The 24,101-nt window shown below is 35.3% G+C and overlaps 2 protein-coding genes and 1 non-coding gene across 3 annotated transcripts; 2 read left to right on the top strand and 1 right to left on the bottom strand.

Moving 5' to 3' along the window:
- The first annotated feature begins 636 nt into the window (after nucleotides 1-636).
- On the top strand, nucleotides 637-708 carry TRNAQ-CUG (transfer RNA glutamine (anticodon CUG)). Its single transcript has one exon. It is a non-coding gene; the product is annotated as a tRNA-Gln (tRNA).
- Nucleotides 709-838: 130 nt separating this feature from the next.
- Nucleotides 839-4,400, top strand: LOC114725261 (uncharacterized). The gene is given in 6 exon segments (XM_028911749.1): nucleotides 839-1,192; nucleotides 1,891-1,933; nucleotides 1,936-1,959; nucleotides 1,962-1,994; nucleotides 2,722-2,812; nucleotides 3,371-4,400. Coding segments are annotated over 6 exon segments (1,542 nt in total). The 5' UTR covers nucleotides 839-871.
- A 6,859-nt stretch (nucleotides 4,401-11,259) lies between these two features.
- Nucleotides 11,260-14,024, bottom strand: LOC114725260 (transcription factor bHLH13-like). Its single transcript, XM_028911748.1, has one exon. It carries the CDS (start codon nucleotides 13,501-13,503, stop codon nucleotides 11,698-11,700), a length of 1,806 nt encoding a protein of 601 aa, XP_028767581.1. The 5' UTR covers nucleotides 13,504-14,024; the 3' UTR covers nucleotides 11,260-11,697.
- Nucleotides 14,025-24,101: the final 10,077 nt, after the last annotated feature.

Here is a 24,101-nt window from a genome sequence, read left to right on the forward strand (position 1 = left end):
TCCCTTCCGCACCGGCGCGCTGCATGGGAGAGGCAGGAAATAACGCCATCTCCTCCCTTTCCGTCTTTCTTCCGTCTTTACACACCCGCTGATAATATGTCTCATTTTCGGAGGAAATAAGTCTTCATTAGGGGCAAGTGGCGTCATTTCGCTTGTGGAATTAATATCAGATTGGCCCCTTGGTCCTGCAGTGAGATTTCAGAATGTTTTGGGGGCTCTTTGAAATTTTTTGTCTTCTGCGGTCCTACAGTGAAATTTTCCCTTTACATTATATATATGTACTATAAAATTACTTTTAAAGTTATGATTTGATTTTTATCCAAACACTTTTTAAAATATCTTCCACGGTACACAATGTCATTTATATCCATCGAAATATAAGCATCCACTAGAGGGGAAAAACCGCAGCGCGCGGGGGAGCACAACCAAATTGAACTGATTGCCCGCCATGACGTCTTTGATATAAGAAAACAAAAGAAAAGGAGTGTTTTTAATTTAATTTCTTTTAATTTCTCCCATGAATTATTCCATGGTATTGATTTTATTTGAGACAAAAATATCTTTCACGGTAATTTTTTGGCGGTGTCGAACGGAACAAGGAGTATTTAATACCTGATCGATCAATCCTCATCCTAAGGTTCCATGGTCTAGTGGTCAGGACATTGGACTCTGAATCCAGTAACCCGAGTTCAAATCTCGGTGGAACCTCTCTTTTTTTATTCGTGCTTTCGTTCGTGTCCGCTTCTATGCCCGACTGTTCTACGCTGTCAAGCTATTTAATCTTTTTTGCCATCCTATCTTAGTACTGGGCAAATTTTTCTCATTCGTTGGACAGACTTTTTCCACAAATTGTTTCGTATTGTGCTCCTTAATGGAATCTGAAACTCGACAGAAAATTGAGGAAACGGTGCTGGATATACTGAAGAATGCCAACATTGATGAAGCGACTGAGTTCACAATCCGACTCGCGGCCTCGGAGCGGCTCGGGATGGATCTTTCTGACTTGGAACACAAGCTGCTTGTGAGAGGAATTGTAGAGTCGTATCTGCTCGCTATCGCCGAGGAAGAAGGTGGAAGGGTCCCCGCATCTGAGCTGAGTGCTCCACAAGAGACTAGAGAGGTGATGCAGTATGAGCAAGAGGCGAAGCCAAACAAGGAGGTTTTGGGGGACTCGGAGCGCATAATTTGCCAGGTGAAGCCCGTGTTTTATGATAATCTTTTGTTTTCCCTGGTAATTCAAATTTACTCGGGACCAGTAGTGTGGAAAAACTGAAACTTTATGTTTTCTTTCTATGCTCGGTAACCTTCTGGATGTCTTAGATAGATGTTTGAACGAATCATTTGAAAGCCCTAAATTCTGTTTGTTTTCCGAAAAAAGTTGAGGGAAAAGATGAGGAATTTACATTTTTAGAGTATTGTGTATTTGTTGTTCTAGTTGTCTGTAAATACTTCGGAAGGCAGGCAGGAACTCTAGCAAGGAGGTAGAGGGCCAAGCCTGCATTTTGTTTTACCCCAAGTAAGGATGAGGAACAGCCCAAAACTGGTTGCTTTGTTCTGTCTTGCCAAAGCATACTAAAATTGTGGCAATGTGATAGTTAGCGTACTTAAGGTTCATTTGCAGGGGAAGAACTTATGAAAAATAATTCATATTTTGATTCATTATTTGTCTTCATTTTTTTAACTTTATGGTTTTTCTAGAGATAGCTTCCATGCCATGTAATGTGGAAAGCAGAACTTTTAGCCTAACGTTTCATAGCATAATATATTGGTAGAAAAATAATTCCAATCTGTAAATGCGGTTGTCATTTTGTGTTGTTTTCCGGATGTTCTGTATAATGTTTCTTTCCTAATCGCTGGTCTTAGACTCTTAATAGACATTGTTTCTTCTAGCTATCAAACAAAAGGAATGTGGTGGTTCATGATTTCAAGGGAAAAAGTTAGTCTCAATCAGGGACTTTTATCAAAAGATGGAAAACAGCTTCCTTCAGCTAAAGGTAATTACAAATATTTGCTATCAAATTTCATAATGCTCACTTAGCTTTTGGTCTTGCCAATCCAATTGCATGAATTATCCCCTTCTCGAGTGAAGCATTGCATTTTAGTGCATCCGTTTCTGGAATCTATTCCTTGCTTTGATATTGTCTCAACTGCTGTAAGCACATAAATTTCTTCAGTACTCTTCAGTGAGGATTGTTGAAGCATGGATTTAAACCTAGGAAGAAAATGCATTGAAAGAATCTAAAGGGAAGATAAAAGCATTGAGTTTGTAAAGCTGCAAATATCTTGCCAGATCCTCTGCAAATCCCGCATTTCTTTTAGAGCATCATTTGACTAGACTCACTTTGATGAATTGCCGAAGCTACATTTGATTTATGTTTGATTTTATACCATCTGTTATATGTAGTTTTCTGGACCAGTTATTGAACAGGCTCATTAATCTGTGTTTTATACTAGTCTATATAAATGCTCACATTTTAAAGAGGTAAAAAATTTGGTGCCTCGATCATTGGTGGTGAGGGCTTTTCTAATGGAGGGGTGTCACTTTTTATTTGTCTCTTGATGTCTGTTGTTTAATGCCCCGCAATTTTTTCTGCCTGAAACAGAGGAAGATGCTAACTTCCTAACAAAGATGAGGAGGTTGGTATTGCCCTATAAATGGCTCAGTTTTGGTTGGCTAAATTGATTTGAACCTATCCGTTATCTGTCTGCTGCTGATTTTAGGGATAAGTTTGCCGACTGAGCAATGGTCTGCATTCAAGAAAAGTGTCCCTGCTATAGAGGAGGCTATTACAAAGATGGAAGCAAAGTTGAGGTAAGTTTATTTTATTGTGAAATATGTGATGGCATGAATATTTCTAATTTGTTATTATATTTTAATCACCAGCTTGTGTTTGCAAAAATGTACCTCCCAATTTCTTAAGTATCAGGAAAATACTTGTTTGCAAAGATAAGTTATGAACGATATTTGTTTTGAGCTTGAATTCTACATATATGATATACCCAAATATCTTAAAAGAGGTTCCCATTTGCGTGCAAGTAAGGATGTTGACTTACCAACTTTCAGTTACCTTTGTGATAGTACGTAAACCATGGACATGAATAATGTAGTTCAATTCTTAATTTCTTTTTTCTGCATGCTTACAGTTTACTAACTGCAAGCTATATGGTACCATGCCTGTATTTTAATTGTAAAATGACAAGTTCTCCTAGAAACTTATTTCCTGCTTTATTCCTGGCCAAAAAGAAAGCATGTAGCTAGACGCTTGATAACATTGATTGAAGTGTATGAATGAGGTGGCTTCTGAATAGCAATAACAGTATATGTTCCTTAGATGGGTTTAACTAACATCATCTAACCAATATTATGTAGACCCGACGTTCATCATAAGCAAAATGGAGATGTGCTGAACCCAGTTGATGGGAAGCAAAATGGAGATGTGCTGAACCCAGTTGATGGGAAGCAAAATGGAGATGAGCTGAACCCAATTCATGGTAAGCAAAATGAAGATGTGCTGAACCCAATTCTTGATGCTGCTCCTCCTGAATCTGTCCCTATTGAAATCAGCCGTTTTGATGGGAAAAATTACCATTTCTGGGTTCAGCAGATGGAATCACTCTTGAAGCAACTAAAGATTGCATATGTTCTCACTGAACTATGCCCAAATGCTACACCAGGACCACACTCAAGCGCTGTAGAAGTTGCTGAAGCCAGGGCGGCAGAAAAGAGGTGGGTGAATGATGATTTCATGTGCCGCCGCAACATCTTGTGCTATTTATCTGATCATCTGTTTAATCAGTATGCAAATAGAAAAATGACTGCTAAAGAACTATGGGAAGAATTAAAACAAGTTTATTTGTATGAGGAATTTGGAACAAAGAGATCACAAGTGAAAAGATACATGGAATTTGAATTCGTTGAGGAAAAATCCATACTTGAGCAAGTCCAAGAATTAAATGCCATTGCAGACTCTGTTGTCTCTGCTGGAATGGTGATCGACGAAAACTTTCACGTCAGTGTCCTCATCTCCAAGCTTCCTCCATCTTGGAAGGATGTTTGCATCAAGCTAATGCGTGAAGAGTATCTACCATTTTGGATGTTAATGGAACGTTTGAGGACGGAGGAAGAATCTCGTAATCCAGTTAAACAAGGGGGCGAACCTTCCAGTAGTAACACAGGCTATCATGAGGCCAGAAAATTGTTTCAAAGAGGTCCAGATACGAGGCTTTCAAGCATGTATGGCCAGAGGAGTAGGCCAGACGTGAATGTCAAGAGTACAATCTGTTATGTCTGTGGCAAGAAAGGGCATCTTGCCAGAAACTGTTGGAGGAGATTTGACAATCAAACCCAAGAAAAAAGAACAGAAGAAAATAGGCCCTCCACACCAGTAGTTTCACGTTAACATGGTTGGTGTCACTGACTAGATACCACCGACATGGTGCTTTTGATATCTGAGTAATTAGAAAAAGAATGGGTGATTGGAAAGCATGTGGTAGTGTTCTCTTACACACAGTCTTTTGAAAAATTTTTAACTGGATTTGGCTGACAAAAAGTGCTGCCAAATGGATCATGAAGTTCCTTGTAATCATGCGAGGTGGGTTCTGCGGAATTTTGTCCTATGAGAAGGTATTTTTCGACGAATACTTTGCTCCAGTGCGTAGGGTCTGATCTGTATATAGACCTCATCATGGAGGGAGATACTGTATGCCTCTATTGTTTTGTACATTTTCAGTAGTTTGATGGAGTAATTTCGTCTTTCACACGATTAGTTGCCCATGTATTGAGTGATTTTGATTTATGAACACTCCTATTGAAAAGATCAATTGGAAGACAAAACCAAAAAACTAAAAAGGGGGGGTTTTGAGAAAGTGATGGATTTCATTTAATATTTACCTTAGATCGAATCTTTTATCATGTCAAAAATAAAACTACAGGTAAGATTTTTCATTTTTCTTTTGAGCACAAACATTCTGCTTGAAACAGTGGGGTAATAAACATGGAATTTTTCATCTATATACCAGTGTCAGTGAGAATTCGGTTCATTGTTGTTTAGCTTGTTAGGCCTTTGGGTCACGTTTGGTACAACAACAACAAGTCTTATCCCACTAGGTGGGGTTGGCTACATGAATCACACGATGCCATTGTGTTCTGTCAACAACCCAATCCTTAGATATGTTGTTGACTATGAGGTCTCGTTCAATAACCTCATTAAGCGTTCTTCTTGGTCTTCTTCTGTTCCTTTTTATGGGACTCCATTTTGTCTGATCCACCCTCCTCACCGGGGCCTCTAATGGCCTTATCTGCACATGTCTAAACCATCTTAAGTGATTTTTAACCATTTTTTCTTGGATAGGTGGCACACCGACTCTTGCTCTGATATTTTCATTTCGAATCTTATCTTTTCTTATATGATCACATATCCATCTCAACATCCTCATTTTTGCTACCCCAACTTTGTGCTCTTGATTTCTTTTTATTGCCCAACATTTACTACCATACAACATAGCCGGTCTTATAGCAGTCCGATAAAATTTTCCTTTAAGTTTCTCATGTACCTTCTTATCGCAAATAACTCCGGTAGCTTTCCTTCACTTTAACCAGCCAGTTTGTATCATACGTTAAAAAGATACTTAGCATAAACGATTTTTTATCATATGAGATTAGGTAGTCCCATATAAATAGGATTAGAGAATACCACCTCTTCTTGTGGTATTTTTTAATCCCACATATATAGGCTTATTTAATTTCAAGTATCATATAATTACTCATGTTAAATATCATTTTAATATAGTTTTGTACTTTTAATCTTAATCCTCATCTCTTGTTATTAATGTTTTGTATCAAATGAGACCTTATTATCCAGTAGATTACAAAAGTGAGCCCAAAAATGCAAAAAAGACTTCCTAGACCCACGAAACTCTATTTCACGGCTTGAAAGCCCAATAGATCCCATGCCGTCCCATAACTATTTTAAGGCTGGAGCCCAGAGTCCCAAGCACCCACCCCTTCTGCCTCTAATATTCCCATTGCCCAAAAAAGTACTATACATGTCATGCATTTAAACTTGTGCGTGTCTAAACACACACACGCACGCGTGGTTCTGCTTGGACCCATAACCCGTTCATGTCACTTCAAACTTTGATAAGGAGATGAGAAACTTGTAGATTTCGGATACGGTGAAAAGTGGTTATTTATTTGTCTTTTTTTTTTTCCCCCAGTGTCTTTATTCTAATAATGTCTTTGCACTTGAGAAGAAAGAATAAAAAATTTTATTTACTCATACAAGTAGTTTGTTTCAAGGGAAAATTATACTCAGGTCTCAATAAAGACAATTAATTTCAAAAAAGTCTTTAAAAATCCCGACATGATTCTGAAGTCTCCAAGGACCTGTGTAATTAATTATAACTGTGAAATAACTTATTTATCCCTATTAATTTTATTGTAACAATTTATTTACAACATCAACAGTAGCTGTTGACAACCTGAGAAGAAGTGGTTGACAATCTCGGCAATACTCCTGACAACTCACTCTGTGGGATGCCAGAGCATTGCCGAGGTTGTTAACTATCTCTCCTTGGGTTGTCAACAATCACTGTTAAATTGTAAGTGAAATTACATGAGTTAAAATTAATGGGGTAAATAGGTAATTTCACAATTACAATTAATTACATACAGGTCCTTGGGGACTTAGGAATCATTTCGGGATTTTCAGAGACTTTTTTGAAATTAACTGTTTTTTGTGGAACCTGAGTGTAATTTTCTCTTGTTTTAATACCAATACAACTTTTAGAATAAACGACACATGTTTTCAGCATTTCAATGACTTAATTTGTTGATATACAACTAAATAATTACGTAACTTCTTGTGTTTACAAACGCTACTATAAATAAAAATATCATATTAATTCTGCACATCAAATCGTGTCAAGTTCAATACGCCCGCATGTATGGATGCTACATAGAACTTGTCATGTTTACCAAAAACATATTTAAATTACACTTTAGAAAAAAGTGTTTATTTTTTTCCAGCAAATAGATTTTATTAAATCGAAGCTGACAGATTTTCTGTGCTCGAAACGAATTCTTTTTTTCGCATGTGATGATGAAAAATTAACTAATGCGTGTTGTTTGTTTTTATTGAAATAGATTCAGATCTTTTAAATATATTCTGAACACTTTAGATTTAAAATATTAATATTTAAGTTATCGTTTATATAGGTGGGGTCTGACAGAAATTTGAAGGCTGTCTCGTCTTTTTTGGGCCTCCCGTCAAAATATAAAATTTAAATTCACACCATTGCTTGGAAGGGAAAAAAAAAACAAGAAGAAGAGAAAAACAGCAACACTGGCAACATTACTCGTTATTCGTCAAATCCAATGATGTGGTCCAAACCTAATTCTACTTTACAACTGATATATATCTCCTCGTTGGACTGATCCTTATCTGTCAAATTTATGGCACATTTTCTCCCCCGCAAAAAAAAGAGAGATTATTCTTCTTCTTTTTTTAAAAAAAAGAATTATAATAACGTGTGGATCCCAGGGTTTATTTGGAGATACAGTTAGTGGATAAGGTTTTTTTTGACCAGCTAGTCAGTGGATGAGGTTGAATCCATAAAAGGAAGGAAGCAGAGTGGAATAGGCATAGGCGTGGCACTGAATGCAACATACACCACATCCACACGAGATGCTTGTGTATGAGGCCACACACACACACACACACACACGCCCAACATTGAAACGTTACAAATAAAACAATTGTCTCATCGGTGAGACAAAGTGTTAAGTATACATAACATCACGGCTTTTAAGTTGGAATCTTTTATCGTCACACAACTGATCCTGTATAGTACACTCTTCTTATGTTAACTCTGATTATAACAATTATTTAATTAGTTTGAATAGATTTAAAAAATTAGTTAAATTAGTTATTCATAATAAATAAGTATTATCTTTTTTAAAATATCTTTACTAATCACGTGTATTAGTTAGAATTATTGTTTGATGAAATCTTTAACATATGTAACTACTATAAGGATTGTGTTGGAAAAAATAGATAAATATAAGAATCAGAGTGAGTTAAGATTTTATAGTTAAAATCAAATTAAATCTAAAACTAATTTTTATATTAAAAACTGTAAATGCTATTTATGAGTTATGATCGGAGTCAAGAAATCAAGAAATATGTTAAATGTCAGCTATTGCCTGTTTTCACCAGGAAAGGACTCGAGACGGCTCGAGAGAGGAGGGTCGAAAGTCGAAGCCCTCTAAGCATGAGAGCACAAAAACACCGACAAACGAAAAAACTGAGAGTCCCACCCTGACGGAAAAGACCACAAGGCAGATATATCCTCAATTATGTATTGGCCATGGTAAGCTAAACCACAGTGAGCTAAACCATTAATTACATATATTAATAATCATTCATTGTTTATTTCTGTCTCTGGTAGTTCGCATGTAGTTGTTTCACCATTATATTACATTATTATCTTTCAAAAAAATATTATAAGTCTATTAATTCATTTAAAATTTAATATATAAAATCCATCATCTTTTTAAAAGTAAACCAATATCTCAAACTTAAATATTATGCGAGAGAACGAGTCAATAGAAAAGTTTAGAGTAAAATACTCTAACATTCCTTGTATTTTATCCTAATTATATTGATCTTCTTTCTATTTTAAAAACATACACTTAAGTTTAAATCGTTAATTTCATTAAGAATATTTTAAAAAGATTTTTTTTTAAACTAAAATTTATGTTGAAAGAACATTGATTTACTAATTTACCCTTCATAATATTAAATTCTTAAATTTTGGCCAAACCTATTTTGAAATTGGGACAGAAAATTAAGTAAATTAGTTAATGTAAACATACAAGATTGGACAAAAATTTAACTAATTCTTTAAATAAATATATAATCAATCAAATAAGTTATAAATGTTTCCAACGGAATTTTTGTTTAAAAATTTTAAATTATAAATTTGAATGATTTATATATGTCCCAAACTGACATGATTTATATTATATGGTTAAAAAAATGCATTTAAAACATCTAACCTAAGTAAATAAGTTTCAGTATGTTATGAAGATTTAAAATTATATAATCTATAATACAATTAAAATTAATAAATTTTATAACATATTTAAAATTTTGAAAATATATGTATTATAATTATTTTTTGTTGTATGAAAAATTACTTTTTATATATATAAATGTTCAAAATATGTTTTTGTTGAGGAGGGATGTTTTAGTCAAAATAAAAGTTTGAAAGTCAAATTTAACGGTCAACTAGTGATTTGATGGATAGAAATGAAATCTCAAACATATAAGGATGATTTGTGTAACATACATTTTAATTTCAAATAAAATTTATATAGATTTTCAAAATAAAGGGAAAGTTTCTGTAATTTAAGTAAAATAAAAAGGTAGTCAATATATCTCACTCAAAAGTTTATTTAATAAACCAAACCCACTCGTGTGTACCGCATGAAGATTAAAAATGAATTGTATTATCCACGACACATCTTAATAAAGATTATATTATTAATGTTGATTGATCAATTGATTCAATTTGAATATGTCAAATTGAGAAATCCATAAACAATTGAATCGTATCAAAGTTTTCTAATGAAGATATCATATTCTAAGGCTAGATTTTAAGGTTAGGGGAAAGCGTATGAACTGACCAAGAATTTTTAAAAGACAATTCACAGTTTCGTCCACAGCGCTGAATTATTCAAAGTTCAAGCAGTCAATTCAAAGCAAAGGAAATCAATAGTATGTGTGACCCAAAGGCTTAAAAAAGAGTCAGACAGACAAGTCCATAAGACTCTGACCAGGCCCACCACCGCGTCCAAAAATACGTTTTCTTACTATTTTTCTCGTACAATATTATGGTTGGTTTATTTATTTATTCATTTTTAATTTATAATAATAATATCTTTTTTTTTTTTGCCTGAATAATAATATCTATATTTAATTGCTCAGCCACCAATAATTGGCCTTCCCTTTTGAAAAGCCAACACATGCACCACAATGCGCATGATTCTTGTCATCACAAAAGTCATTGGCTGACACGACCTGGGCACGTGAACGTTTTTCACAATCCAAAATCTCTCCATTTCTGACACGTCACGTTTTGGATTATGAGAGCCCCTGGGGCCCACCCAAGGTCGCGAACTGTTTTTTTAAAATCCACTCGCACCGTCTCGTTGTTGCTTAGGGCTTACCCTAGCAACAACAACAAGAGTATTTCAAAAAAGAGTGGTCGAAGATGTGGAGAGAAGCACCTAGGCTTTTCCAACTTTTTCATGTGCATCCAATCCAAGATTCTCCTCCTCTTGGATAAAAATAAAAGCAAAAGGCACAACACACCCACACACTAGAGAGAGAATCTTTTTACAGTTACTGCGGTTACTCGCCTTCCTCAATCTTCACTGCACGAGTCAACCAAACATCACTTTGCTCCCTTCCTTTTCCTCTTTTATATTCTTTTTCTTTCTTAATACACAAGCCAATCACCATTTCTCAATTAACTGCCCACACCCACAATTCCTCTTCTTCTTCTTTTCTTTTCTTTCTCTTTATTCATCGTTTCTTTTCATTCTTCTTCATCTTCTGTAACAAACGAGCCCCATGTATGATAAACAAGAGTTTCTAGCACTGTAAGTAACCCTGTGGATGCAACCTTAGATTCAATTCGTTAGATTAAATAAAGACAACAAATTGCGTCATTTTGTGGTTCCTATGACTCTGTCTTCAACTGATGACACTATCAACGATTAAGATATGTACCTCGGATAACACAAATTATTTAGTTCTAGCATTACCAACTGATGACAGTACTTTTTTATTTCAAAAAGATGAGAAAATAAGAGGAAAAAACTGATTCTAGGAGAAGAATACCCATATGAAATTACCCTCTATAGTCTCATAAAAGCTCCATGCATAAGATCCTGCAAACTCTGAAGCATCTGCTTTTCCTATATCATTAATTGTGGTTCTCAGAAGAATCCAGCGGTAAGAGGAGACAGAAGCTTGAGTCAAGAAGAGATCATCCTAGTCCAAACCAAACCAAGTCAAAAGGAAAACTATCCAAGGAACCGCGTAGACCATAAAACAAGAGAACTTCAAAAAGTGGTCTCACAAAAAGAAAAAAGGCGGGCTCACCAATTGCTTAACAAACTTAAACAGTTCTAAATGTCTAACCAGGGCAAAAGAATAGCTAAAAAATAAAAAAGGAAACTTAATATTGTCAGATTCACAAAGCTGGGACTTGTGATCCCTCTCAGTGCTACAAGCAGCAGAAAATTCATTAATACTTTTCGCTCTTATGCACAAAACTTGGCATCATACAAGAAAGAACACGAGATCTTGAAACACTAGGGGACTTGGTTAAACTAAACAAAACAATTCAATATGCAGGAACACTTTGTATGATGAAATGTGTATGCTATAGACAAACATAAATTTTCTGCCCTACTTGGTTAATAGGAGCTATTATTCTACAACTAGACGTTCTGGTTTCCACTGCTTCCCCCCCCCCCCCGGGGGATCCTTCGCTTGAATAACAAAATTTCTGATGAAGCTTCAAAAATGGTTCTTCACTTTGTATCGTCAAGCCTATGGACTAAAGTTAATTGCAGTTACCCTGTGCTAACCAAATGGTGACAGTGGGCCGTAAGCAATTGAATTCTCAAGAAAATGCTGCAATCAACTTCTCCTTTGTCAGCTGCTCAGATCCTTGAGACTTGATTACAAAGGAATGGAAGATGGTGTCATTTGCCATTGCAAATTTCGACTCAACAACACTAATTTGTGCATCTTTGAACTTCTGGATAACTCTTGAAATAGGATGATCATTGAGAGGGCTGCTCACCCTTACTACTACCTCATCCTGGGTAGCTTGAATATCGACATCGGTTGCTTGATTCTTATTTTCTACTTTCGGATCGGCCACTGGTGCCGGTACATCCCTCGAAGTGCTTCCTGATCTCTCCCTCTCAGATTCCATGATCTTTAGTTTTGCCTGAAGCTCATGGATATAGGCAATGGCATCTCCCAGCAAAGAAGCCTTGTCCATCTTGGATATATTGGGCACAACAGATCTAAGAGCATAGAACCGCTGATTCAGCTTCTCACGCCTCTGCCTCTCTGCTTCCACATGATTCAAGGGTTCTTTCCTCCCATTGGCAGGCTTTCTACCCCGTTTCCTCGGCTTCCTTTCATCTGTTGCCCCCAGTTGCTCTTCTTTGCATGAAGCTTCAACATCGGATAGCTCTGATTCGGCATTGATTGGTCTCACAGAAGGCCTTGAAGTGGCTCCAGAGAAATCAATTTGCATTTGCACCTGCCTTTGTGGTTGGTAGTTGCTAAGCCGAAAGTCTTGCCTATACTGGTTAACTCCCTCCGGTACATTGCAAACTGAGGACCTTGAAGGATAAATCTCAGTTGGGCTCGCCTGTTTCCCACCTTGATTAGCAGCCCAACTCGATCCATGAATACCATTTCGCACATTTGGAAAGCTAATATTATTGCCATTGGGCTGGCCATGACCTGCCCAAGGCCTCTCCTCCATTTTCCTCACAGCAAGCTTCTCCCTAAAATGGGGACGACCAGAGTTTAACGAGTTCAAGTCCTGCCCAAAAATCTTTGGAACTCCCTCCACCTTATCCCCAACTGGCAAACCAGAAAAGACACCATTTTCGTCTCTCTTCTCATTCACCACAACAGGCAATGGCGAAAGTGGGGAAACCCTAGGAATCGACGATTGTGTAGAAAACTCTGATTTTATCACCTGCAACAATTCTAAGCTCTCCCCTACCATCCTCACAGAACCCAATTCCACAACTCCGATGTCAGTAGGGACCAAAACTATGGTCTGAATTCCAGCTGATTTTGCCAAAAACGATCTCACACAGTAGTCAGAGCTAAGTGCCTCAGAGTACCACACATGCTTCCCTGAAGCAAGGCATTTACCAGGCCCACCATGGCCTCGAGGGAAGGAGAAGTACATGGAAGCCAGAAAGAACATTTCTGTATCAGTAACCCTATCCAATCCGAAGGCATAATTGTCTTCATCAGAACCCCCAAATGTTGTGTGAAGCTTCTGAAGCACCCCTTTCCTCATCCTCTGCTGCATCTCATCTTTTTCCAGGCGAAGAGTAAGAAGCCCTTTGACTCCACCTTCTTCTTCTTCTCCCTTGGGTTCTCTGCAACAGCCATCTCCCCAACCCAAAACCCAATCCCCAGATTTCTTCGACTGTGATATTTGCCAGAAAATCGCGTAGTTCCAGCTGAAATTCGACGCGTTTGGACGGTCCACGAGATCCGAAAGCTTGTTCTGCAAACTTTCGTCGCTTCCGACTGTCATTAACAAATTGTCGTTCGCCGCAGGGTTTGTAATCAAGTATTCAAAAGCTCGATTTCCCAGAACCGATGCAACCATGCCTTTTTCTTCATCATTCCACAACACACCTCCTAAACCCAACTCAAGCTTCATATCTAATCTCCAAAAATAAATCACCCAGGAAATAAAAAAATACTCGTAATCTCCAACTTTTCAACTCTCATTCAAATCTCAAATCATCAGAGAAATCTTTCATCAGCTCCTTAAATTCAATAAAATTACATCCACGAATGAGAAACCCTCGTAAAATACTGAACAGCGCCTCCAGTTTCAGTTTCAGATCTTACAAGTATAAACTCTGGGTTGCCGAGAAAACCCAGGATAAAAAAACAAAGAAAAAAGCAAACAATCGTAAAAAGAAGCCCGAACAACAATTCAAACCAACCAGGCAAAAGACGAGGACGAGGCTATGTTGGAAGAAGAGAACAGAGCGAAAACCACAGTCCGAGGAGAAACAGACATTCGAAGTAGGTTGGAGAGTTCAAGGAAGCTAAAGGGAAGCCTCCGAATCAGGTTTCTCAAATCAAAATGAAGGGAAAAGGCGGTCTTGCGTCGTTTATGCAGAGTGAAGAAGGGCAGTGTGTGAAAATTGAAGAGACGGAGAAAGAAGAGAGAGAGTTTTGAGAGAGAAACGAAACGGACCAAACGGGCATGCGACATACTCTCTTTCTAACTTCTAACTGCAAACAATAAACCATGGTTAGGTTAATCGTGAACTAGGGTTGTTTTTGTGAGTTGAGGAGGAGGCGTCATTGGCTTCTTCACATTTTGTTATACGAAACACCTGAAATATTAATTGTGCCGCGCCCACTCCCGTGTTTTGCCTTTTTTAAAAAACAAAATGTGTTTAAAATCGTGTGTTGACTCGGTATCCAATATTTTAAAATATTTTTATATTAACATTTATTATTTTAAACTAATTTTTGTGCATCGATGCTCTAAAATATTTGTTCCCTAATACTAACTGTCTTAAACTAAATTGAAGTGCATCATGCACACTTTTTTTTTTTTCAGGAGCACTCTATATAAGATGCTGATTACTATTGAAAAAATATTTTAAAGATAAAATGTCAAAATTATATCAAACATTATTTTAAAATGATGAGCATTATTCAAAAAATATTTTAAAATGTTAAATTTAGCAGAGATTAGTTTAAATACTGAGTGCTGTTAAATAAATTTCATGAACAATACTCCCTCCGTCTCTTATTATAAGGTATAATTTTTTCAATAGGTCTGTTCCTTTTTATAAGATCCTCTTTGAATTTGTCCGAGTATTTAATATATTATTACTTATTTTACCTCTAATTTAATTCGTTTAATATATTTTTTTTCATTTATCTCACTATTATCCTATCACATTTACCCATTTATATATAAGGATATAATTGGAAAAAAATTGTATTTGCTATATATTAATTGTTTTTAACTAATTTTAACTGTTTTCTTAAACCACGTAATTTAGTTAAAAAGATCTTATAATAAGGGACGGAGAGAAAATGTATTTTAACTCTAAAATCTTTGGCTCTATATAACTTCTACTAAACCTAACTCTTATTGCTAAAATTAAAGGGGTGTTTGGGTAATCCCAAAATCACTTTTCAGAAGTACTTTTCCACAAATCAAGGCAAACTCCTACACATATTTACTTTGTACACCGTAAAAGCACTTCTGAAACTATGATTTTGTTCTTACCCAAACACCCCCTAAATTACTCCCTCCGTTCCTTATTATAAGAGACATTTGATGCTTATGGTATGTTTCTATATATAAGAGACACTTAAAAGTTGTCTCTACTTTTTTGTGTTGATTTCCTATTTTACCCATATTTATTATCTCCAACTCACACTCTCTCTCCCTCCCACTTCTCTTTCTTTTAATATTTTAATTATTCTCTCTCTTGCTCTCTTTCCTTATTAATGAGGGCATTTTTGGAAAACAAATTATACTTTTTACACATTAATTGTTCTTAACTAATTTTAACTGTTTTTTTGATCAACGTATTTCGGTTATTTGTCTCTTATAATAAGGAATGGAGGGAGTATTTTGCTAAAACTTAAATGTGCTGAGGGATAAACTATTTTTGTACGTATCAAAAAGGTTACCTCATATTATTACCCAAAAAAAAAAAAAAGGCGACCCCATGGGATGAGAGTTGGGTCACATGGGCGTTGTGGATAGGATTGGTTTTTTTTTTCCCCCTTTTACTTTTGATAATATATTATCAAGAAAAAATTCATCAACGGTGGAAAAAAAAAATAAATAGAGATAGGTTTTCTAAATTTTGTTTAAAACTAATAGAAATTTAAATATTTAATATTTATAAATCTTAAGGTAAAAATATTTACAAATTTGACATGCAAATTAGTAGTATAAGGTAATGATGATGACTGAGAAAGTGTTTTTATCTTAAAATTTATGAAGGATTACATTAAAATATATAGACATGCAATGAGATTAATAATTGTATATGATACAACCTAAACATAATTTGGATGATGTGAATCTTTTCTGCCCACTCGAGAAGTTACCTCGAATAACGAGCCCTTGAAAAATAATAATAATAATATAATAAATTAGTGAGCGAGAAGCAAAGTAGTAGTATTTGTGTATTCGTTTGGCCTTCGTGTGATTCACAGCTACGCGTGAATTTCCTCATGTCATGTGCATGAACCCATTCAGCTTCTGAATTCACTCCGCGCCATCCAACTCCAACCTGTTCCACCAAAAACAATTCTTCAACGTCATACATATTCATTTTCTCGTAAAGTTTGGGAATCTAGTCTTTCTTTCTTTATCTTTGTTAATGTAAGTATCAAAATGCATTAATACATATGCTATAAAAGTAACAAAATCAAGCCCCTTTGCCTAAAAATATAGGACAAGAGTTGAGTAATATAAAATATTGGAACTCTATCCTGTGTGCTAATTTAACATAAGAAGCGGAGAGGAAAAGAGTAAGAAAGAAAGAAATATTCTTCTGGTCCTATTTATAAGTCATTTACACAGATAAATTTTTTTTTAAAGTTTATTAACTCTCATTTAAAATTCAATAACTTCCATTTAATATACATTATATCTCATGTAAACAAAGTCAATACACTAATAAAAGAGAGATAAAATTATACATCTATATAAAAAATGTCTTATCTCTGTCCCGTAAATAGGACCAAAAAAGTATCTTGATGCAATATGTTGGGTGAAAGCTTACTGGCATCATATCTTAGAATGAATTGCTTCTTTAAACAGTAAATTTGCAAAACTTGCAAGCTTTGTAGTTTTGCAGTGTAAGTTTGATCTGAAATATTGGACATGAAAGTAAGAGTTGTGATTAGATGGTTTTGTCCAAAGAATTTTTTATATTGGTCCTTATCCTTGGGAATCTAGTCTTATCGGCGGAGACTGGAAAGGATAAATTAGGAAAAACATTTTTTTTAGATATAAGGAGTGTATTTTATCGACAACCGAGTGTGATGTTTTCCCATGATACTAACGATAAAATATAGATCCCTCTTATAAAGTCTTCCTCAAATGTGAATATTGTTGTTGGCCGGGAAAAAAAAAAGGTGAATACTGCCCAGAAAATTCTATCTTCTGTTTTCCGAATGTTGACGAATTCATAACTCTCTCATCCAACATTTGGTGTAATATATGAGTTAGTTGAAAAATTAAATTTAATTCTAAATAAAATATTTAAATTTATTTTGTTTCTCATATTTAATTATTGTTTTTCCTGACTAATTCATCTCTAATTTAATTATAAAATGATATATAATTTAATATTATATATGAATATTATTTAGAGGAGATTATGTCATAATTATTATGATTAGTTTATTGATCTTACTTTCCTAATTTATTAAAATTAGTTATGAATGTGTTGTGCTGCCTCTAGTTCTTATTATCAGATATAGGTTGTACATTATAAACTACATTTTGTTGTATATTAAGCATAGGAAGTACAGAATTATATGAATTGGATAGGAGAAAGCATTAGGGATAATGGATATAAAAGCAAAATGGTAAGGTTTTGGATGTAATGGGAAATTGATTGTGTTAAGAGGCAGGTGTATCTTTTGTTCACATGCGGTGTTAGCTGTTAATAATGAGGTGGGAGGACAAGTAAAAAGAGAACAGGGTACGACAAGAAGAAAGTGAAAGTTGGATTTGACCACCAGGCTTTGTTGGTGGGTTGCAACTGCACTGGAAACCTTAATCAATCCTAAACGTTTCTTAATTAATTAAAAGGACAAGCAAATCACTCTGTACAGCTCATCATGATTATTACTACAATATGAACAGCTAATAATAATAATACTAAAGAGGACAGGGATTCCTTCCCAGGGAACCAAGCACACTTTGATTTGTTTGAGGTTTATGAGGCTTTAATTAATCGTTAAATTAGGGGATAAGAAAGCAGAGAGATGCTTAAGCCTGAATGGATGATGAGTCATCATTTACAATTAGACATGGGGTGGCCTGGTTAACTGGAGTGTAACCTAAGCCAAATCAAATTCTCAAAGTGATTATTCGTTACCCTTACTTGCCACTTTGGTGGATCCTTAATCTCTCACACCCCCGTCTTTTAGGTCTTCTAATTTGCTGTCATGCGTGCATGTTTTTATCAAATTCATATGTAGTTATACCTGCAATGCGTCATTATATATATATAGAGAGAGAGAGAGAGAGAAGAAACTTGGATATTAATCATGTATAGCATACCACATGCTACAGTGATTTTTGATATTATATTTTAATATTATATCATGTTTAATATTATTACAAATTTTTACAAAAAGGATAAAAATTATTGCTAGAAGAGCTCCCGTAGGAGCACAAGAGTATACTGCTAGGAAGACAATGCAGAGCCAGAGACCCATATTAACGCAGGAAAAAAAGCAAGAAGGTTGAAAGGATATAGGATGAGGAAGAATTACAATCAAGTTCCAAAAAATAAATAATTACTTAAAAATCTTAATAATAACATGAGTAGTAGGGCTGCATAATAGATAGACCAGAGTCCAATCCGAAGTCTAGTCTGATTTTTGGTCGGGTTTGGTTTGACAGTCTATAGTCTGGTTTAGTTTAGTGGTGACCCGAGGTCGAGTTGGATTGGACTTGATCCACCAAATCGGTAGAGTGGTCTGAGACAATCCAAGTTTCTTTTTTTTAAAAAAAAAATTTATGAGAACTAAGGTTTCAATATGGTAAATACAATTTAAGACAATAAAATCATATAAAACTCATCCTAAAATAGTAAGACTCATCACACATACATAAAAATCTCTAAAAATATTTTTTTAAAAAAATTAAATGTAACATCTATATTACAAATTATTGAAAAATAAAAAATTCATCTAGATTGGACTGGGCCAGTCCAGATGGTCTGATCACTTGGTCCGAAACCCAGACCAACCAGTCTAGGTGAATTTTTTATTCCAGTCCAAATAGTCTGACCACTTGGTTTCAAATCTAGGCCAACCCGACCAACCAGTCCAGTATGGTCTAATTTCATTATATAGTTTATTTGCACTGGATTGAATAGGACTAGACCACTTCTGGTTGGATTGGATTGAACCAAATCACTAGGTTTTGACATACCTCTACTGAGTAGCATGTAATAACAAGTTGTAAAGTGGAGAATTACTCGAGTAACCAGAGATCAAAAGAAGATCAAAAATTTTGTGAACAACGCGAGTCTCCCCTCTTTCTAGTATTTTCAGTATTCCAAAAATCAGGAATAGAACATCCACATCAAAGAAAGTTCTAAAATTTATTTTGTATTTTTTTTTTTTTGGGACCGCGTTATAATACTCCTTATGTCATATGTTAGGAAACACGTAGATGATACTTGAGCATTGATATCATCGCCATTAACTAATCATAACGTGCGTGAATCGGGTTAATGTTAGGACGCGCGGAAGCGCGTGATAACAGATTTAAAAAACAAAACAAAAAGGCACGCTCACGGATGGAGGGCCAGCTGGAAGTTCACACATTATGTGCAGCTCACGTCATTAGCCTCTTCCAAAACGAACACGTTTTGGCATAGCACATGTCGTATTTCCACGCGTCGCCGTATCGAGCTGAGACTGAGAGATTTATAATTATGAGAGGCGAGGGTGTCGCGTGACGTTCACGTGGACCGGGGTCCGAGGAGCGGCATGTGAAGCGCATTGCTTCGTCCGTCTGCCCTTTCTTTCTTTTTGACAAGGAGCCGAATGGTTGAAAAAGAGAAATTTGGTTGGCAACGTGTCCCGCGTGCGCGTTCTGTTTTCAGAGACAATAAATAAATAAATAAATAAGCCACCTTCATAGTGGGACCCACGTGTGTCTTTTTTTTTTTTTAAAATATATACTCCTACATCAATTTAAAATAAAGATTTCAATTTTTCAAATTTTTACCATTTTTGATACTACCAATAATTAATTATTTGTTAGGCAGGATATATTTAAATGCAGGATTTTACGAAACATGCATTGTATTTAAAATGAAAGGAGTAATTAGGAAAATATATAACAAACTACAAAATTGATTGATACTCCTCCGGTCTTTAATATAAGACCTATTTAACTAATTTGATTAGATTAAGGAAGTTAGGTAAGTTAGTTAATTATAAAAATGTGACATATTTTTCCTAAAACACCATAATTATCTTTCTTAATACCCCCTCCCTCTTCTACACTTGATTATGATTGAGGGAGTATCTATAGGGGTAATTTAGAGAAAATTGATAAATATGAGAAATGGGTCTTATATTTAGGACCAAAACCAACTCACCAATTGGGTCTTATATTTAGGACCGGAGGAGTATTATTTATCAAGTAAATTTCTTGATAGAAAAGACAAGTTTTAAATGATGAAGTATTTTGAGAGGATCAGTCTTTTTCAGTTGCTGATTATTTTGTTTTGTAAGCATTTTTTCCCTCTTGGTTTGAAATAGCACTCTCTCGTGTTGTTATTATAGGGACACACTAACTACTTTACTTGAATGTATCGGAAGACCCGCGCAAGGAGATTGGTTAAAAATAACCAAGTGTCAATGAGCCAGAGACTTTTATAGTTCTACAAAATCACAGTCGAGGATGATATTTAGATTACATGCATCATGACAGTGGTGATGAAATGACAATTTTAGGAAAGTCGTCTTGTTTTAACTACTACTTTCGGTATTTAATATAAAAATTAGTTTGATATTTAAGTTAATTATGAATATAAGATTCGAATCCACTTTATATTTTTTATTTTTTTAAAGTAGTTTTTGTAATAGTTACGCATACTAAAGGTTCCATGAAATGATAATTATAACCAATACGCATAATTAGTAAGGATATTCTAAAGAAGACAACACTCGCTAATAATAAATAATTAACTTAACTAATTCTTTTAATTTAACTAAGTCTTATTAAAGACCAAAAATAGTACTGTTTATAAAAGAGTTTCGTGTTAAGAAACATAATTTTATCAGGATGGGTCTTATAAATATGAACTAAGGGAGAATAACATAGTTAATAACCAGATCCTTCCCAGGTTCACTTCATTAACTTTTTCAACCTTCGTTTCGATCCGTGCATGCGTACGCTGGGGTATATCTTTTGGCTGTCTTTAAGGGGGAAATTGCTATTTTCTCGTAGAAGGTTAAGAATAAAATTTCCGGAGGCTTTAGTTGCTTAAACATGGGGTATTGAGTTTGAGTTTATGGGAATAAAAAAAAATTTAGAAAAGCCGCCTTTTATTGGGCGAACACTGCTCAAATTTAAGCTAACCAAGGCCTGTTTGGAATGGCCAATTAGGTATAAATTAAATCAAGCGGAATTAATTTTGATGTTGTATTATCAAGGGGGTTGGGTCTAACAAAAAGAGTAATCTTTTATAGTGTGGCAAATTAAGGTTTAAATTCCTGTTAAAAGAGGTATCATATTAATATCTGATAGTATTTTGAATAGGATTGTTTATAAGAGGATGCTGCTTAAGCTCAAAATGTTAGCTATTGGCTCACAATTGGAACTGAAAACCCTTCACGCAGATACCCGATGGGCCACGATATGGTTATTTATTTAACTTGAGCCCAATATGAGTCAGCCGACAATGACCCAAGAACAAACGAAGAGGACCAAGACCAAAATTTTCATTATTGAAAGAAATCAACAGACGAGAGCCCAATTTGATGATGTGATGCATGGTGGGCTGGGCCGGGTTGTCAGAGACTCATTAGCCCAATGGATACAGGTAATGAAAAGCAGAAGATTATGGGCTTTCTTGGCACCAAATTTGAGTCTTACTTTGTTTTAGAGATGACGGGTTTTTGTCTTAGCGGGGTGGAAGATATTTTATGTGTTTTGAGGGACCGTACTTATGCTACAAAGTGCGTGGAATTCTTTTGTTGATCCAAAATCTGTGAATATATTTTTTGCCCCGCCTCTAAAAAGAGTGTATTTCGATGAATCTTCGGAAAATATAAGCAAAAACGGAAATGCCAATTGGGATTTGCTGTGGGGAGTTACGGTCTGGAAGCTCTGACTTCGGAGAAATGAGGCAGTTTTTAATGATAATTTGTTGAAAACCCGAAACCCAGCTACTCTGATTAACTATAGTTGGAAGAGTATTGTTGATATTCCTGAAATGACGAAGCATGATGCAGCAGCAAAGTGTTCGGAAAACTCAACCATTTGGGCTCTTTCTCCTGAAGGTTGAGTGAAAATAAATGTTGATGGAGTTGTGGCAAAACATTCTAAGAAAGCTGGATGCCGTGGTGTTATTCACCTGTTTAATTAGGGGGTGTGTGCGTGTGTCCATCATTTGGGTCTTACGAAAGTGTAAATTTGTCTCAAAAATTTTCACTTAGGAGTGTTAGGTTTTGAAATTTTTTTGATACAAATTATTTCCAAAGTTCAAAATTGTAATAATATTGTCATCCACTCTTAAAAATTAATATTGACTATTAAAATGATGATATTGATTATTAACATTTTTAACTGTAAGAGACAATGTTACTAGAATGTTAAACAACAGGGTAAATTTACATCTTAATTTTTTTCCTCCCAACACACGTTAACCTTGTTTATTTTCATAAGATTTGTATAAAAGACTAAAGAATCAAGGGGAGAAAAAATAAGGCGGAGATTTTTGTGGGGAAACAATAGGCAGTGGGAAGGGAACAGTTGGGGGGGGGGGGGATTGGAATCACATAGGCAAAGGAGCCACGACAAATGAAGCAGCTGGAGTGCATCCACGTATATATATGTACGTACTCTCCGATCCTAAATATAATACCCTTATACACGTGAATAAGAGTATTATATTTAGGATCGGATGCGTATTATAAAATGAATACAAATGCCAACACTTCTTTTTTTTTTTTTTTCTGTTTTAAATAACGAGTGGTTCTGAATAAAATGAGGTACAAATAATTAAAAGGTGAAGGCGAATAGTACCAATAATTGAGGCAAGGTACTCCCACGAGTCCTTCTCTCTTCATTTCATTTTGAGGACCCATTTTAGTTGCGAACGGTCCCATCTCTGCGTGTGTGAGTCTATGGAGTCCTTTTTTGTATCATTCCTTAGTTTTACACTTGTACCCTCTCCTTGTTCTGGGCTAACATGTTTGGTTGCTGGAATTTTCAGTGCTGATATATCGAAAAAAGAATGGAATTGCCTGTGCGGTTTTGTTTGGTTCACTCTTTCCATATCCCATTTCTTAATTGGAGCTGCAACGAGGATTTTGGGAGTGAAAAGAATGTGCATTGCATTGACCAACTGATAGAATGGATGTGATCCGCCGGAATGGGATGGAGGAGAAAGTCTAGAATACCCTTCGCCCCCCACCATAAAAAAACACCTGTGGTTTAATCAATCAATTAATACCAAAAGGAAGATATAATAATAATTGAGTGAAATATAATGGAGAAGGTGAAGAGAGGGAAATTGAGTGTGCGTGAATTTATGGCAGGGTACAGAAGGGTGTGATGGAAATGAATGATGTGGACTCCAGCAAAAATAAGAGGTGGATATGTCATTTTAACTCTTTTTGACATGTTTAGCGTTTTCCATGCACATGGTTTCGCCATTTAATTAAATGTGTGAAAGCAGCATACAGCTTCTTTTTTTTTTTTTTGGGGTGGGTGTGTGCTGTAGAAGCTTCTATATTTACCCATAAATGCAATAAGAAATATGATCTTCACTGTAGTTACCTCAGTGACAGCATCATCCGCCACACTTGGATGAAGTCCTTGATTGAAGCCTGGCATTAGCATGTTTGGATGCATGTGTGTTTAATTTTTGTATTTGGGGGGGGGGGGGGACATAACATGGGAATTTAGATGCTATTTTTCAGTAACATTTTAATATCTTTATAAGTTCTTAATTTATTTATGGTGCATCCAATCACCTAATATTATTCTCCTAATGCATTTAGCAATCTTTGATGTTTTTCAGATGCATTTAGCACTCTAATTTTATTTATGGTTCGTGATGCTGAATATATACACTATCAATAAAATGACTGTGCTAGAAGCTGAAAAAAAAAATCATGATGCTAGACGTATCATGAATAAAATCAGCGTATTGAATGCAATTGAAAAATAATACCAGAGGATTATGGATGTGACTAATCAATAAAATTAGGGTATTGAATGCAATTAAAATTACTATTACGCTGCTTATTAATTTGTTAAAATACTAATCATTCTCA

Source organism: Neltuma alba, unplaced genomic scaffold (assembly GCF_004799145.2).
Source record: "Neltuma alba isolate B1F8T4 unplaced genomic scaffold, ASM479914v2 tig00012237_pilon, whole genome shotgun sequence".
NCBI classification, from domain to species: domain Eukaryota; kingdom Viridiplantae; phylum Streptophyta; class Magnoliopsida; order Fabales; family Fabaceae; genus Neltuma; species Neltuma alba.